The sequence below is a fragment of the Oncorhynchus masou genome, chromosome 27, assembly GCF_036934945.1.
Source record: "Oncorhynchus masou masou isolate Uvic2021 chromosome 27, UVic_Omas_1.1, whole genome shotgun sequence".
In the NCBI taxonomy this organism is placed as follows: Eukaryota; Metazoa; Chordata; class Actinopteri; order Salmoniformes; family Salmonidae; genus Oncorhynchus; species Oncorhynchus masou.
The window spans coordinates 47526957-47545934 of record NC_088238.1 but is presented as its reverse complement, the minus strand read 5'-3'; the positions used below and the strand labels follow the sequence as shown (position 1 = coordinate 47545934).

Here is an 18978-nt window from a genome sequence, read left to right as displayed (position 1 = left end):
TAGCTCACATGAGGAGGGAATGACTGGAGCCAGGGAGGAAAGGGCAAGCGAGGGTGGAGGGGGTGAACGAGTTAGGGATGAAGGGGTGCTGCGTGAGAAGTCAAATGACTTGGGTATGATGATCACATTCCAACATGAACTCATGAACCTGCGAGCGTAAACAATTAGGGATTAGCTAAAGGAGAGCTCATGCATTGCATACCTTTTATTACCTTTAACGTTGTATCAAAAGTTGTGTTTTATCTGTGCAAATAAATAACTCAACTGAACTGATGACACTAGGTGTAATGAAACAAATGAGTGACAGTAAGTAGTACATCACGAAGGACAATGTAGCTGTTCTCTGTGAGAAAGTGACTTGTGTTATTATAAGACTTTTGTAATGGTCGTTAGGTCGAGGTGGGTTCTTTTGCAATCACATCCAGATGAGTGTAGTTGTATTAGTGATAAGGTCAACATAAATATATGTAGGTATAATAACATGTAAATATGGTTCCATTTTATTCCAAGTGACACTTAACCATGTACTGTAGCAGACCACACTTTTTTGTTGTTGTGGTGTACTTCCTTTGATTTGTAATATTAACTTAGAGCAGTCACTCTATTTTGTGGTTTTCAATGTGGCCATGTAATTTAAGTGTAATCCCTTTTGACAACATGTGGTGAAATGAGTCCAGAAATGCATAAACATGAATTGATGGGGTTAAAACTGGAGGACAGCATTAATTCAATAGCTTCCACAGGTGACATGCCAAATTATGTTTCACAGTAGGACTAGTGAAACAGTGTGCGTGACTACCTAACCTCTATCCCTCTCAGTCCGGTAAGAAATGTGATGTGATCACGAGGAGATCAGAAATCCGGGCAGTCATGCGCTAAATCCAGTATTTAAAGGCCAGGGGGTTATTTGGCTAGTGTTGGGGCAATTAGTACAAGAGGGTCGGGCGGCATGGAAATACAAACGCGCACTGAATTGAAACAGAAAAATAACTTTGAAGTGATGAGGTTACGAGTAAGGTACTGACTAACGTTAGTGTGATTGAATAAAGAGAATTGGGTGATCCATCTTTCCATTTAACTAACTTTCTGGTGTGTGTCTTTTGCCTATTCGTGGCTATGTGGAAGTATGGCTTGCTGGTGCTCTTGGGCGCAGTGTTTGTGCGCGCGCAGTTTCCAAGGGAATGTGTGACTCCAGAGGGACTTCGGAGTGGTCAGTGTTGTCCATCCCCGTTTGGCGTCGCGAATGACGACTGCGGGTCCGCTACTGGACGTGGTCAGTGCATTTCGATAGCGGCAGACGCAAGTGCACACGGCCCCCAGTACCCCCACGATGGACGGGATGACCGTGAACGTTGGCCTATCCGCTACTTCAATCGAACCTGCCAGTGCAACGGGAATTTCACCGGCTATAATTGTGGCCGTTGTAGGCATGGATTTGCCGGGTTAAACTGTGACCAACCGGTTGCTGTTGGTACGTTTTTTTATCCCCTGGGAAACACATATTGCAGTTTCCATTACAAATGATTTGATGTTTTTACGCAATTGAAAGTGCATAGGGTTAATAACCTCCAATATGTGTCTCATTTAGTGGTGTGGTAAATCTCACCCTTAAACCAATTTAACTGAGATCAACAGTCCATACATACGTTGATTAAAATAAGTAAATGATAGTCTACTACAAGCAACCTCTATACAAGGCACCGCCACACCGTACATTACGTACCGCCGCTCAACTGGTTGAAAATCACATTTCTGCACAGGATTATGGAAAGCATACAAACATTACAAATGTCAAGGACACGAACGTCAATGGATTACATTTAGTTGCATTTAATGTACGATATAATGACATGTTTGCCTCATATTTAGGCAATGGTGTAGGTCTATGCGTAAAGGTTAACGGTACTATGGATAGACTACCTGCCCTATCTATACCCAGTGGGCACAGACGTCAATTCAAAGTCCATTCCACGTTGATTCAACGTAATTTCATTGAAATTACGTGGAAACAACGTTGATTCAGCCAGTGTGTCCCAAGTGGGTAATTTCTCAATTTCTTCCCACACAAGAATGTGCTCATTAACGATTGGCTGATTTTAATCCTTCAGTCCGGAGAAACGTGATGCAGCTCAGTGCGGATCAGAAGCGAGCTTTCGTGACCGCGCTGGACCAGGCCAAGCGCGCGGTGCACCCGGACATTGTAATTGCTACCAGGCGGTACCAGGAGGTATTCGGTCCGGATGGAAACACCCCGCAGTTTGAGAACATCACCATCTACAATTACTTTGTGTGGACCCACTACTATTCGGTCAGCAAGACCTTCTTGGGGGCCGGCCAGCCGAGCTTTGGCGGAGTCGACTTCTCTCATGAAGGTCCCGGTTTTGTGACCTGGCACAGGTTTCACCTGCTCCAACTTGAGCGTGACATGCAGGTGAGATGGGGTACCGGCAATATGTCACTGTATACATGTAAAATGTGAACTGAAATAATGCATCATAATGCAAATAACTTTTTTTGCAGTGTGTCAACCACTGGGCGTTGATTATTCAATTGTATATCACAGTCTAATAGGCCATCATCTTATGCTATTATGGATTTTCACCACCAGCAAATCCATTTGAATCTGTATTTATTGCCCATCAATAGTCATTTCACTTTCACTATTGTTTGTTGGAATTAGTGCCGTATTAAAAGTGAGGATATCTTTTCAGAAGAAGCAATTTCCTGCCAAAATCAAGCAAGCTTAGCAGAAAATGTGCTTAGGCTTTACTTGTCTGAGCCTAGATTTCTCTTCTAATAGGGCACAACAGAGCATCTGTTGCCCAAGTCATTTACTGGATTGTGTATTAGTCATTGGTTCATTACTGACAAAGATTGTTTATTGTTTCCAAAGATCATTATCTTGGTCATTATCTTGGCATAACCATATATTAGGCTATATCAATAAAGGCAAATCATTGTTTCATACGATGAAATACATTGAATCAGTTGCAACTAAATATTGAGATTGTGGTATGTTGTTTGTTCAATTGAATGGAAATAATGCAGCCACGATATACTTCTCTATGCCCATTTGTAACTATTTGAATTGCAGTTTATTAAGGGGTTTCTAATTGCACAATATGATTATTATAATTGTGTGCCCTTTATGTAATTATTTCTTACCCTACTTTCCATTTAGGATATGCTGCAAGACCCGTCCTTTGCCTTGCCCTACTGGAACTTTGCCATTGGTGGAAGCACCTGTGACATCTGCACAGATGACCTATTGGGAGCGAGGAGCAACCTCGATATGAATTCCATCAGCACCAACTCCATCTTCTCCAACTGGAGGGTGATCTGTGAGAGTGTGGGGGACTATGATACACTGGGGACCATCTGCAACAGTAAGCCTTCCGTAGTGCTCTCATATCCTTCCAAGTTTTGAAGAGAACCCCCTATGTGGTGGGTAGAAGTTGTCTGTGGGCACAGATGTTAAAATCCGTAAAAGTCACTGAGATTATATAAACATGCTCAGTAAGGTTGAAAAATGACCAGAACATCAAGGGACGTGTAGTGTCCCCTTGATCAACTTCAACATTCCATATTGTGATACTTGTTGATTACTATCATTACTTGCTTAAGCCTGGTTCAAGTGTTGGTGCTATTGGCGCAACACCTTGTCAGAACACTAGGGGAAGCAATGAGCTTGTCAACATTAGTCCCCTAGCACTATCTCCATCTCAATTCATCTTTCCTCGATTCCTTGCATCCCCTCTCCTCAAAAACCCATCACCCCAACAGGGTGATTTCCAGAAGGAAGGAAGGAAGGAAGGAAGGAAAAAATAATGAAATATCTAAATAGTATTTAAACATGGCCCTGGTGTGTTTTCAGCACTTCCCAAGCCCATTTATTATTCCGTCTATTAACCCAGGTTACTAAGACCACCCTTTTAACCCTCTCCTCTCTCTCTACCCAGATACTGAGACCACCCCCATCAGGAGGAACCCAGCTGGAAACGTGGCCCGCCCCATGGTGCAGCGTCTCCCTGAGCCCCAGGATGTGGCAGACTGCCTGCAGGTGAACACCTTTGACACCCCTCCCTACTACTCCACCTCTTCAGAGAGCTTCAGGAACAGCATCGAGGGTGAGTGGCTATTTCTGGTCTACACCACTAGATATAGTAATTCACATTGAAACACACAGATATCACTACACTTCCTGTAGTGTACATAGGCTCACACACACTGAACATTGAGGGGTGTTGTGCATGATGATACACACCGAGACACACGCATGCATGCACACACGCAACAGAGTGCATTCTGTTCGGACCCGAGCAGGGTGTGAACCAACAACCTTCTGCACACGATAACACACGCAACTCAAAGCCAACTGTCGTAGAGCAAGAGTCTAGTCACTCTGAGAGATGTAGGTCTTAAGGAAGGTGTGCAAACACCCATTTCACTGGTGTACTCCTGCCAACATGCTACTGGCGAGATTCACATCCACTACACACAGTTTCCTGTATTTAATCCACAAGCTACCTGTGTTGTGTGCACAGGCTATAGTGCCCCCCAGGGAAACTACGACCCAGTGGTACGGAGCCTCCACAACCTGGCCCACCTGTTTCTGAACGGGACAGGGGGACAGACCCACCTCTCACCCAACGACCCCATCTTCGTGCTTCTCCACACTTTCACAGATGCCATCTTTGACGAGTGGCTCAGGAGGCACGCCCCTGGTAACGGATCCCATCCTCCTGTCAATCTTGTGTTCAATACCTGATCTGTTGTCTTCATGTATTGGCTTTGTCTGTGCTTGCTTGTCTGAAGATACAATGTTCTTCTATGTACTTGTTGACTATGCGGTACAGGCCGTTTCTAAATTACATGGTAAAATGGTAATTACACAACAATTACACGATTACTATGCACCCTTTGTTTATCTCTGGCAGGATTTTTTCTTTGTACATCAGCGGCACATGTTCATAAGCTGACTCTTAACTGATACATTTTGCAGATTTGGCAGTCTATCCTTCAGAGAATGCCCCCATTGGTCACAACAGGGGGTACAACATGGTTCCCTTCTGGCCTCCAGTGACCAACGCTGAGATGTTTCTTACAGCCCCAGAGAACCTTGGCTACTCCTATGAGGCTGAATGGCCAGGTGTGTATAATGTCAATATAAATACAGGTTGAATGGCCAGGTGTGTATAATGCCAATATAAATACAGGCTGAATGGCCAGGTGTGTATAATGCCAATATAAATACAGGCTGAGTGACCAGGTGTGTATAATGTCAAATATAAATACAGGCTGAGTGACCAGGTGTGTATAATGTCAAATATAAATACAGGCTGAGTGACCAGGTGTGTATAATGCCAATATAAATACAGGCTGAATGGCCAGGTGTGTATAATGTCGATATAAATACATTATGGATATTTGTCTTGTCTATTATATACAGTCAGGACCGGAATTATTGGAAGCCTTGATAAAGATGAGCAAAAAATACTGCATAAAATAAATACAAATACTGAGCTATATTGTATGGGAAAAAGGGAAAATTATATATTTTATACTAATACAATTAGAAAGAGATTTTGTTTAGAAAGTGATAGATCCACCACTATATTTTATATATATTGTCCCATTGTTTTGTAGCTCAGTTTTTATTATATTTTATACCGTTTTTTTGCTCATATTTGTCAAGGTTGACTATAATCATGGACCTGACTTTATATGCAATGTTATGCTTATAGCTTGTTATGCTTACAGTTTCTTCATTTTAGCTATTTTGGTAAGAGTCGTCCGTCCGTCCGTCTCTTTGAGAGTTTCACATTCCATATGACGAATGTAAATGTTATATATCTTGTCTCGTCTCTATAGCTGCTCCTTTAACTTTGACCGAGATCATCACCATTGCCATCGTGGCGGCCCTGGTCGTCGTCGCTGTAATCTTTGCTGCAACCACATGTGCCGTGCGCTCCCACTCTTACAGCAAACTGGAGGGCCGCCAGCCCCTGCTGGGAGAACAGTACCAACGCTACGACGACGACAAAGGCCAATCCGTGGTCTGAGCTGTATGTGAAACTACAGGGTTATGTTCGTTAGGGCACGCTTTTTGCAACAAAATTTGCGCAACAAAAAGAGTCCATCCCTGTTTCTGTCAATTTTCTCCTGTTTCGTGCCTAATGATCATGACCAAGGCTTAGCTGGGCGTCACATATGTTCAAACTTTTGTATTGTTAGCAGTTATGTTTTCATAATTTTAAATTGAGTTTAAAGTGCCGTAGAATATGCATCACAAACTGTATTCCGGGAGTGGCCAAATGTTGCCAATGAAGGGTGTGGGTTGAATGTAGTCTGTAACAAAAACCTGAACACTGCTGTCCTCCCATTGCCAAGTTTAACCACCACTGCTGACTGCTGTAGTACATAATATGGAATCTTGTTGATTGCGCCACTCATTCTACTTTACGGAGTGCCTTGACCTGTATAACTACAGATTCTGAGTATAACGATGGTTTTCTGTAAATTTGTAAACATATTTCGGTCAAAATTGAACTTATTTGTAATTCCATTGACAATATTTGGTGATTAAACAAAATAAAAGGTTATGAATTTGTCTTGCATTATTATAATTTCTGCAACACTTGTGGAGTGCAATGTCATGATTCATACACATTTTCTCTCCTTATGTGCCATGACAGCTGAGAGCAAATTACTATGTGGACGAAGTAGAAACAAATAGAATGTAATTTAATAGAATAGGGAAAACGAAAGGATCCTCATTCTCGTGAGGATTCTCAAGTTGTACAGCCTACTTTGCCATTCTTGTGAAGGTAATGTCAATTCTCATGTATTGCCACAAGAGGGTAGAAGTGTGAAGTCCAATACGACTTGAAAAAGAGTCAATAAGGGTTAAATTAATTTGTGTTGCTTTGAAGAAATATAGAATTATTAAACAAGTCAAACTTAGGTTCATTTTCTTGCTTTCAAATCGTTCAAGATAGCTTTTTTTAAATGCATTTATTTTATTATGCTGGTTTAATAACAATGTATGTAAACAGGCCATTAGGATGGCTACACAACATTGGTTTGAATTCAAATAAATTCAGAAATACAGTTTACTGTTGCCTACTTTGCTGACATGAAATGACAATTTAATCAGTTGTATGATTGAACTGATGATACTGATGAAAATACTGTCGGATACCATATGGGTGTATTTTGTGCACCATACACAAAAATATATGCTGCGACAATTGCCTTATCATTACGGCCAGCAGGCGTAGTTTTATAGTCCCACTTGTCCGGGGTGTAAGGTTTCAGACATAAACTGTGTGGTTAAGCAGCACTTCGTCATCCTACTGTGCCGCTCCGTGGTACGAATATTGTTTCAATGGTCACGGCTGACATCCCGGCGCAAGGGACTTCCGAATCTCTCAATTCACGTCTGTAGTGGCTGTGCTACTTGAATAACAGGGTTGTTTCTATTTGGTTTTGAATTGCACTCTATATTTTGAGTTGGTGATAAGAAGTGGATTGGGAAACTGTTACTGTGCGCCTATGGATATAGCAGTCGCTTTCAACATCAGACCACTAAGACCATCCGGGCTATGACCTTTTCTTTGGAAGTGAAATCAGACGGAGCCGTCAAGCCACTGAACCCCATCATTTGCTCTCTGTGTTATTTCTACTGCACGTAGCATATATCGTTTTTCCGTTTATATTCTTACTGCAATTCTATCATGGAAGAGGACAACGTGTTATCCGATTTTAAGGACATTGAGAAAAAGTTGGGTCGCAATGTTCCTGAAAGTCTCATTCGTTCCCTAGCGGGAGGACATCATCATCATCACGACAAACATGAGGATAGAAAACCGGCGACACCGAAGAACCGCTCAAACTCTGCTGACTTAAAACGACTGGAGAGCAAGATATTATTTTTGAAACAGGAAATGGTAGGCTATGTGGTTGCCTTAAAGATGCAACTTCAAATATATGTCCGTCTGTCGCTGTTGGGTCAGTGAGTTGTTTCGTGCGTGCAGTAAGCCTATAATAAAGTTTATTGAATACCGAAGCAGACATCTAAATCCGGTACAATTGCAATTCGGACCCAGGCTTTTTCAAGACAGTTCACTGCTCCTTCAAAACCATGCTGTATATTAATTGGTGCATTGCATTAAATGCAATTGACCATCGACACAAGATAATAAAAAAAGCTTTTAGCTGCAGTAGTCTAGTTGTTGCAGCTGTTTGCTTTTGGCTTTAATGGAACTTGGACGTTACGTTAGTTCACTGACCTGTGATATCATAACTCGGCATTGTTATGCAGTAACCTCCAGACGACTGATGGCAATCCAACTGTATAGGCATTGTGTTCATAGGGTATATTTGGCATCTCAGAAGTTTATGGATGACTTAAAATGCCGCCTGGTCGCAAGGCATTGGAAATAATAGTGAGTGGCATGTCTTATTTATGTCTCATTGACTTCCACTGTAACTCCATCATCTGAAATAGAAGTAGGATATACACACTACAGGGTACAGTTTTTTTTGCCATATTTCTGGCCGTCATTTAATACATAACAAGACAATGGGAGTCGGTGTCTTAATCCCAAAACGATCAACATTGGCCCACCTCTTAAATAACAATTTCTATTGAGTATTGAGCAATAAATCTATGGATTTAGTGATGTTTCTCACCCTCTATCAGCTACAGATGTGATGCCACCCAGTTGGCGAAAGCCATTAACACTTTCTCTCTACACATAACAACAACAATGCACAGTTCTTAACTGACTTGCCTAGTTAAATAAGGGTTAAATAAAAAATAAATTGTCAGGTATCACCCGGGCAGACAATTCTCACCTCAACGCTCATTTACACAAATTCCAAACTCAACAAAAATACAGGAGGATGGCCTGGCATTCAAATTGATTATCACTTGGATTCCATGCTACTACTTGCCTTGTTTGACCCCCTGTATTGAGGAGACCCCCCACCCCTTTTAAGGCTTAAGGTCAGTCAAGGCATTAGGACCCTTGAACAGATGGTCAAATTGACAGAGTTTGTACAGAAGGGTACTGTGTCATTGCCTGGTTAACCAACTGAGGGAAAATACCTCTCTCATGTTAGTTTCCATGTTGAAGTCATTGAAAGGGTGGGTCATAATAGGATTATGATGACAGGCCCAGTAAACTATAATAACAGAGAAGATATCCCACCCGGGAGTGCATTCCGCCGGACACAAAGGCGTATCGTGATGTAGGAAAGCTAGTCTTTGTCTTCTGACTGGACAGTCAAAAATGATATTGATGACAATGACTGAAATACATCCACCATGCTCTTGGGAGTAAAGCAGAAAAATACCAGTATTATTCCATTCAGTTTAATTACATTTAAAACAAGTATAGTCTGCTGTGCTCCCTAGGACCCTACTATAGTGAATGGCACATTTGGGCCATCTAAGGCTTTTGCTCTGCTGTCACTTCTTCAATCCAATTAGGCTGCTTTTCTCTTGGCCATTTGGCTAACCGACTGGTTCACTTTACAATATACATGGAGGGATCAACAGTTTGTCAAATCTGTATAGGGTTGACCTGTGTTGCCTGTAACTCCAGTTTTAGACAAAAGTCCAGAATAATGTAACTAGTTTTAAACAGAGTTCAGAAAATATCTTAAACATATATCATAAGTAAGTATTGTTAGATACTAAAATCAATGAAGTTCAATTTCAATGACTAACAAACAGGCAGCAGTAAATTACATTAGCTATACCCATCTTGTGATTCACCACCCCATTCAAGCCAACTTTAATTGACACTGCTAATGCTTCTGTAAAATTCCACTATGCTCCGGCTGGGCGTCTGTGCACACATAAAGGACAGGTTATATCCGTAAGCAAACACTGGCAGCATTATGAGCTAGTCACGATCCACTCCTAAAAATGGCACTGTTTTATAGCCAGCCAGCTGTCCGGGCCATTGTATCAGCCTTGTCAACCACCATCTGGCATAATGCTTTTTGACTGGCTCGAGACTGCTGCTACTGACTGTCCATTGGTGTAAACGGCTGTCTATTTGTCACTAGTAGCCAGGGAAAATCTTATTGTGAAGTGATAAATCAATGGTGGTACTGTATGGGTGTCAGGGCGAGAATGTCCTGCTATGCCCTCACATACCATGCTGTTGCATGCCAAGGATGGAGTGATTTCCTGTGGCGTGCTTTTTTGTTTTACCTTTGTCCTTGTCCACATGCCAAATAGTAGAGTGGTGTATTTACAATCCCCAAGGGACAATTTGCTTTTCAGCATTACTTTGCCAACTCAAAATACATGCTGGGAATTTTCTTCTCACAAGAATGGAATAGGAAAGCAGTGAATTTACAAAACAAATAAAGATTGTGGGCCTAAATGTTCGAAGTGTGATATTGTGTGTAAATGTTGCCAGTAACAATCTATAATAAAGTCCTAAAATGAATCTCCTAACACCAAACGCAGGCCCACCTCCGTGCCATCGATGTCAAGCTGATGCAGCAGCTGATGTTAATCAACGAGGGCATCGAATCCATCAAATGGGTGATGGAGGACAAGGGGGCCTAGCCAGTCGTGAAAGCAGCCTGACCGGCAGCCTGTACAGCCTAACGGACAGCGAGGACGACACCTCTCCACGCGGCAGTTTCACCAGTCTGCAGGACGGAAACAGTGACGGATTGGACGGGATATCCGTGGGCAGTTATCTGGATACGTTGGAGGAGTTAGCCGAGGACCTCCCAGAACACCCTTCTCCAACGGATCTTAATCTCTTCTCAGATATACCCATCATAGAGGACAAGACTTTCAGCAAGCCACCCATGCAAGTCAGAGTGGATTCCGATGAGTACTATTGCTTTGGATAGGGCCATCAAGCGTTATCAATGAGTTGGCATGGTAATAGTTCATTACAAATGTTTCATATGTTGTCTGGTTCATTGAGCTCGCTGTGGGAAATGTAGCACATGGATGTTTCCCTTGATGATCTGTTATTTTCCTGCTGCTAAGTATTCTACAGTGACATTTAAGTTGACCTTTATTTAATAGGCAAGTCAGTTAAGAACAAATTATTATTTACAATGACGGCCTACCGGGGAACAGTGATTGTTCAGGAACTGCCTTGTTCAGGAATTTGTTCAACGCTCTAACCACAAGGCTACCTGCCGCCCCTTGTGAAATCATTTATGTGAGTTTAAGTGGGTTTACAAGGGGCAAATACTCAGTTGTGCTATTTTGTATCATAAAACCAAATTCTTTTTTTGTCTTTTGATGCATTTCCACCTCACTAAACCTTAGCCACTTGTCGCCAGTTCAGAAGAGCTTTAATCATTGAGAATTCAACAAAGGTGCAATTTATCTGCCCCCAACAATATGAACTACAACCACAATCAACAGGTCTGAAACAAAAAAACTAAAAAAACTAAAGTAGTGCACTCTCATCATCTTTGGTGTTGCGTTCGAGTGCTCTTACCAAGACCCTCCCCTTCAATCCTCCAGAAGCGCTGAGGCAACTGACGGGGAATCTTACTTACAAATCTAATCTTTAAGAATTATTTTGTTGTTTGTTTTGTTGTTAGAACAGCACGACTGAATTGGCAAAAATGTGATGTGTTTTTTCACAAAATGTTCATTCAGTGCACTCTGACTGTACTCCAAAGAGTCTTGATACCTCAGTCTCTTCTTTTCTTTTTCACTTAGATACCATGTCATTGTTTAGCCGCTCATCCATCTGAACTAAGTTAATGTAGTAGATAAGGAATTTATGGTCATTTGGAGCATTAGTGATTCCGTGCGGAGACATCGACTGGACTGGTTTAGTGCGGCAGAAATACTGTTTTCCCTCAAATAGAGGCTGTATCATTCAAGTGCAATTTGTGAACATGCCAAATCGCTGTATTTTAGCTCATGTACCTAATATGGAAGCTAGTAAAATGAAAATGAAACATACATTTTTACAGTTATATGCTTACATATTTAACATTGGACAGATACATTGTTCTTGCTGGCTTTTTTAGACAGATGGCAGTTGAATTGCCATGCCAACAAGGTCATTATTTTACTCTTTTTGTTTTGTTTTACCACAAGAGATGAATTGCAAACCATTTACAAAGTGGAATTATTGACATTCACAACACTCGGTTAATTTAATTACTAGATAGTATTTGTCGATGACAGTTTATAACTTACTGTTGAACCAGTCAACTAGTTAATGACTGGTAACTAACAAAATTCAAGTACAAAAGTAATGCCATTTATTTCTGTACAAAGATGATATAGCTTTAAGCTCCACTTTCTGTGTTGATTCACATTACCTGTGAGTATTGTTTCATGTTGCTTACTTTTTAACGCTGTAATTTATTGTTTTTATTGGTGTTGAAAGGTTTGTTGGGGAAAATAAATAATATATTGTGATGGTCTTCTTTCTCAGTTTCCTTCTCACACACACACAGACACACTGGTTCACACAATGACCATTTTGTGGTAACATGCAATTAGTGGAGAAAATGGTTGGATTATTTATTAAAACCACAGAAGTGATTATATGCAGATTTTTATGATGAGGTAGTCTTGCTCGATTTTTGTCAGACTAGTGAAGTTCCAACATGTGGCAATTTGACCAATGTACCATAGATAATTGTACCCAGTTAGAGCTTGATTCTATCAGATCTGAGCTAACTGACACCCGCATAATGGTTGTTTTGGCTGTGTCGGAGGTGGAACTGCGTTAGATCTGTCAAATCTAAACGCGGCTCCCGACATTATACCTAAAGTGGACATTGCCATTGGCTGCATGGAGTCGCATTAAGAGAAATCCCATGCAGCCTTGTTCACAAATTCGAACACAGATGTATAGTAATCGACACCTCGATTAGGCAGATAGAAATCCTCATTATTTTGTTTCCAATTTGAGCTTCATTATTTCTATATAGCCTACACTTTCTCATTCTGAACTTCTAACGCAAGTGGGATGGGTGTGGCTTCGGGACTGAGCAGCTGCTCACTGATTTGGCAGCTCCAATGCAGTTGCACATACGACACCACCAAAACATCAGCTATGTGGGTGTCGGCTATCGCCGGTTAATGCTAGATCTGATTAAATCTAGGCCTGTGTCTTTTAATCTCCACACTTTACATTACTTGAAAAAACAACTCAAAGAGGGCGATTCATATCCTAAATTCTGGAAATGGTAGTTCACTTTCTTTTTAAAACCCGTTGAACTATTAATGGAAGGAAAACCATTTGGGATTACACTTTAGTAACAACTTAACTTCTCGTGAACGAAGCATCAATTTACTATAACTAAACCTTGGGAGTATTCATCACACAATATTATAGTCGGATCAAGTCAATAAAAACGAATGTCCGTCAGAGAGAAGACAGAAACACAAAATGAGTGCTACCCACAGTATGTTTTATGGACATTTTAATTCACCACGCTGGCTTGTTGGATGCTAAGGGAGATAATTGAATTTCAAGACCGGAGTGTACATATATTCATTGGAAAGTGGAGGCCCTTGTGGCACGATGAGCAGCCCCACTACATTCCAGTTCCCACACAGTGATGACATCACCATCTGCTCTATTTAACACTGCAGCTAACCCATATCACCTATCACTTCTTTTTTTCTAATGAGACTACAATGATCTACTTTATTTAACTGCATACAATATCACTTCTCCCTTTATTTTGGCGTTAAAGACAGCCATTGTGGTCACATACGACTGTGAGTCACAGATAATTCTGATGATGGGCAGCATGCAAGATAAATACAAATACCCTTGCAAGGGGTTTAATATACTTTCATATTGGTTCAAATTACATGTTTTCCTTAACATTGGAGGTGTAGGGATTAGTGAAGAATCACCGTTAAAAACTGAAATAGGAAATGCATTGAATTGGTATTAACCACTGCATAAGGATTGGGAGGAATTACAGTACATCTCAGTTAATACCACAATGATTTGTGTTTAGTTGCAGCATAGAAAATGACTTTTGTGCTATATGTTTGGGTGTCTAAAGTATTGGTCACATACTGTTTACCACTTTTATGATAGCTCTCTCTCTTTCTTCAGCCTCACACCATATTGTCTGAGATCACACTGTACTGGTGTTAAGCGAGGGGAAAATTGAGCATACTCTTGATTCCCATAACTTGACGATCCAACACATTTCCATGACTAAAAGCAAAGCAGCTTTATTTGGTTTACTTTGCCTTATCTCGGCTTCTTAGGCCTTTAGCACACTTGTCAAGACTTAAAGCCAAACGTACCACCCCAGAAAGCCTTTTTGAATGACTGTTTGACCATATTCAATTAGAAACAGACAATGTACCATCATCATTTCCTGTCAATGAATCTTAACTTTGTCGCCACTGGCTATTCTTTGACTATCCCCTTCAGGGAAACAGAATGACAAGACCTAGTGGCTCATAAAGTAATTGGAGGATTTCAAGAAACAAGAACAGGTTCCTCAGGTTGATTTGCTAATAACCCCTTCTATGCATCGGAATTCCTGAGAGAAGGGCATGGTACACCACCCATGTACAGTTTTTGGGTATTTTGTAATTCCAAGGCGGGGATTAAAAGCTTACTTTCTCTCCACATGCTCATATTCATTTAGCACCTTTGTGACAAAATATTCTATGACTGTCTCTTTCACATTAACATTCAGCACGTCAAGTCTATCTCTCTAAATACTGACTCAGCTAAACATGGCGTTGGTTGCTAGTGCAAACAATGCAAAGACAAGGGCTCTCTTTGACACCGAATGGGGTTCAACAGTTTACTGTTCACCTTCAGAGGTGTGTCAAGCCAATGAATCCCAGGGTGCACGTGCTCCTTCAATTTGATCAACTCTTAATGTCAGGACAGTGTCAACAGAAAAGTGGCAAATCTGATGTTGAAGGCAGGTTTTACATCATATATTTTGTTAGTGTAAAAAAGCCTGTTGAATCAAAATACAATTTTAAAGATTGAATTCGGTATTTACAGACAGTCAAGGTATTGAATATGGTTAATTCGTTTTCCCTTAATTTACTCCTTGGACCTTGAACTAAGGGTGGATTTACATTCGTAAAATATGACTAGTGAGATCTACAGTATCTTTAACATCAGATTTGCTCATTTTCTGTTTACACTAGCCTTAGAGAAAAATGAACTTTCTATAGCTGTGATATGTGGTTGTCCCACCTTTCTATCTTAAGATGAATGCAATAACTGTAAGTCACTCGGGATAAGATCGTCTGCTAATTGACTAAAATGTAAATGTGTGAGTGCAGCTTTTGGCATACCGTATATATATATATATATATACACACAAACAAAATAAGGATAGAAATTCAAACTATGAATTGAGCTTCTTATCTAAACCATGTTGTGCATAGTATTGCATCCTTTATTAACTCAATGATTCACAAATGTGTGGATATTTTAAAAGCCTTCCATTTTCAATTTGGCAAGCAGAGAAAAAAAGTGTCTACTGACGCTACCAAAATCACATAGAAAAGTGAGTTATAGATCTGTCATTATCATTGAAACCAAGCCTAAGAAGTGGTAGATATGTTCTATGTGCGCTATTTCTGTGCTTTGCATTCTTAAGATTTGTTTTTGTCTCTTTAACTTTTTATTTTGTACACCAGCGACAAACAGCTGAAATACAATATTTTTGGTTATTGAAAATATATTTCACAGCGGTTTAGATGGTACAATGATACCCTACACTATCCATTGCTTGTTTTGTCACATAAGCTATTAGAATTTTAGCAACCAGGAAATGGCAGGAGTGATTTCTGCGTATTGCACCTTTAAGGTAATTCATGTAATTCTTGCAGGGACATGTGGTGTGTAAGAGCCTTGTCTTTACACTGTACCACTCAGTGGGGGTTATGTGGTGTAGATGTCTCCCACACTACCTCCGGAGGACATCCCTTAAAGAGATATTTGAATCTAGATTTGTCTGTTTACAACACACACGTATCTTTCCTGGACCTAGTTTGTGTCCTCAAAGTAGTGCAGCGTAAAGAGGCCCCAACAATAGCCTCAGGAAAGTTCAGAGAACCACTTTTTTTCTCAGCACCTTAATGAACCATATTCTAACCAGGTGGTTGAATAGACTATCTGCTAATAATCAGCTCCCTTCAGTCCTGTCATGTCATGGCTGTTGTGCTATGTACTGTATTTCCTATTCACGTCATGCAGTCCGCCAGATCACAGAGAGATGTTAGAATTGTTTTGGAAGCTAAGGGAGTCGGCTAAAAGTCATAAAACGGACCTGTTTGGCATAGTAATTCCATATTATTATAAGAGGCCTTGGTAAGGTCACATTTTCAGGGATATACAAACATAGATCACTTCTGTCTCCATACTAATTTTGTATAGAAATGCTAAGGCTATGTCAAAGATCCTTCCTCCAAAAGACATATCTTTGTACTAAATGTCATAATAATTCACAATTGATACACAATTTCCTCTGACATTTCTGTTCCAGTTTCACACGGAATGATCCCACAATGGGGCAAGTCATGCCCTTGTCTCAACTACATCCGAAGGGAAAGATACGCATGGGAAACAAACACAGGGGGCCTAACTATCTCCGAGTCAAAAAGATCACACAAGTCCAAAACAATGATTTATTCATTCAAGTAGCTTGGCCCCAATTACTTCCCTCCAGAGCAAATAATTACACCAACATGCGTCTGAGAAAGAGCTTCCAACGGAGATCCGTTAACAAATTAGACACTGTATTGGGCCTGTGCCACCAGGCTTGGGATACCAATATCATGTGGTATCTGGGGAACTGTCACCATGCGACACTCAGGACACAGGATATGGGTTAGTGTAGTAGGGGGATCAAAGTGGGTCCGTACAGCAAAGGCAGGGGCCCCTGCAAACAGGAAGGAAGGCACAGATATAGACGTCTCAAACAAGAATCCCAAGTCAATTTAAAAGGCATTTAATAAGATAACTGTCATTATACTATGTGCTGTGCTATATCAACGAGGCAATGTTTTCTTGGCATTGAGAGAATATTGAAAGTGGTTGAAAATGTACTTCTGATGGATTATTTTCAACATCTAAACAAAGTATTAGTGTTAATGCCTAGCTCAAAAAATGGTATACTTTATCTCTTGGTTTGGCTAATGCTTTTGGATCTGTGGCCCCCATAGCAAATCGGATCTACTATCAGCCTGCCATTTCGCATTCCCAGACATAAAGTAGTGCATGTTGGGAGATGTATGAACCTGTGTGGAAAACTTAATAAGGGTGGTCCTTTACCATTAATATCTTGTTTCTTCCTGGGGAAAAATACTGAGTGAATGTCAAGTTTAACCACACTGCGATTTGCTAATGCCAGTCAACTTCACAGCCACGCCAAATATTTCAGACCAATTAGATTACTCCTCATACATAACTGGGGAACTCTCAACTGTGACGCCCACAAGTGTTGGGAAAATGTCCCAAATGTTTAATGCATCTCCAGTGTAAAATAAGCCCCAGTTGAGCACTTTCCCATCACTCATCAGAATATGTTATTGTATTGTTAACCTGTTGCAATACAAGCTAGACTAACAATGGGAGCCTCTGGTTTGGAACAGAAATGCTTTGTCTGAAGTTTACTACAATTTCCATTGTGGAAGGTTATGGGAAGCTCAATATCCAAATGCCCACCACTCTGAGAACGTATTACCCTCAAGTCTATTGTGGTGTATTCCGCACACAGTAAACTTTTCTGAGACATTTATCAGATTTTAGAGTGGGTCATTCCCATGTACTACAGACATTCCCAAATCGAAGGACATTGAAAATGCAAAAGATCACTTCTTCCCCTATGGTTTTTCCAAGGTAAACTATGGAGAATTGTTAAGTATATTTATTATGTCATTAACATGATCCAACCAGGCCCAGATCCCCGTTATTTGCTGGAGAAGGAAACACAGATTTAGCGGAAAGAGATCAGGGTGCATTGTGAGGGAGACGAGTGTCTAACCTGCCCATGTGTAACGGTCGTCGTATGAAGAAGGTGTGGACCAAAGCGCAGCGTGGTATGTGTTCATGATTTCTATTAACTGAACACTGAAATACAAAACAACAATGTGAAAAACCGAAACAGTCCTGTAAGGTGCAGAAAACACTAAAGAGAAAATAACTACCTACAAGACACAGGTGGGGAAAAGGCTACCTAAGTATGGTTCTCAATCAGAGACAACGATAGACAGCTGCCTCTGATTGAGAACCACACCCGGCCAAACACACAGAAATAGAAAACATAGAACACAAAGACATAGAATGCCCACCCCAACTCACGCCCTGACCAAACCAAAATAGAGACATAAAAAGGATCTCTAAGGTCAGGGCGTGACACCATGCCTTCCATCCTGTTAGCTAACGTTCAATCGCTGGAAAATAAATTGGACAAGCTGAAAGCACGTTTATCCTACCAACGGGACATTAAAAACTGTCATATCTTATGTTCACCGAGTCGTGGCTGAATGACGACATTAAGAACATAAAGCTGGTGGGTTATACCCTCTATCGGCAGGACAGAACATCAGCCTCTGGTAAGACAAGGGGCGGGGCCCTATGCATTTATGTAAACAACAGCTGATGCATGATTTCTAAGGAGGTTTCGAGGTTTTGCTCGCCTGAGGTAGAGTATCTCATGATAAACTGCAGACCACACTATCTGCCTGGAGAGTTCATCTGTATTTTTCATAGCTGTCAACATACCACCACAGACCGATGCTGGCACTAAAACCGCACTCAATGAGCTGTATACCGCCATAAGCAAACAGGAAAACGATCATCCATTCTAGTGGCCGGGGACTTTAATGCAGGGAAACTTAAATCAGTTTTACCTAAGTTCTATTAGCATGTTAAATGTGTAACCAGAGGGGAAAAAATTATTGACCAACTTTACTACACACACAGAGACTAGTACAAAGCTCTCCCTCACCCT

General features: G+C 40.9%; 1 protein-coding gene and 1 pseudogene across 1 annotated transcript; both read left to right on the top strand.

The window, feature by feature from the left end:
- Window positions 1-828: 828 nt before the first annotated feature.
- Window positions 829-6607, top strand: LOC135516329 (5,6-dihydroxyindole-2-carboxylic acid oxidase-like). The gene is made up of 7 exons (XM_064940529.1): window positions 829-1471; window positions 2109-2431; window positions 3182-3386; window positions 3960-4127; window positions 4545-4724; window positions 5003-5149; window positions 5872-6607. Exons 1-7 carry the CDS (start codon window positions 1117-1119, stop codon window positions 6060-6062), a joined length of 1569 nt encoding a protein of 522 aa, XP_064796601.1. The 5' UTR covers window positions 829-1116; the 3' UTR covers window positions 6063-6607.
- A 708-nt stretch (window positions 6608-7315) lies between these two features.
- On the top strand, window positions 7316-12438 carry LOC135516328 (leucine rich adaptor protein 1-like; annotated as a pseudogene).
- Window positions 12439-18978: the final 6540 nt, after the last annotated feature.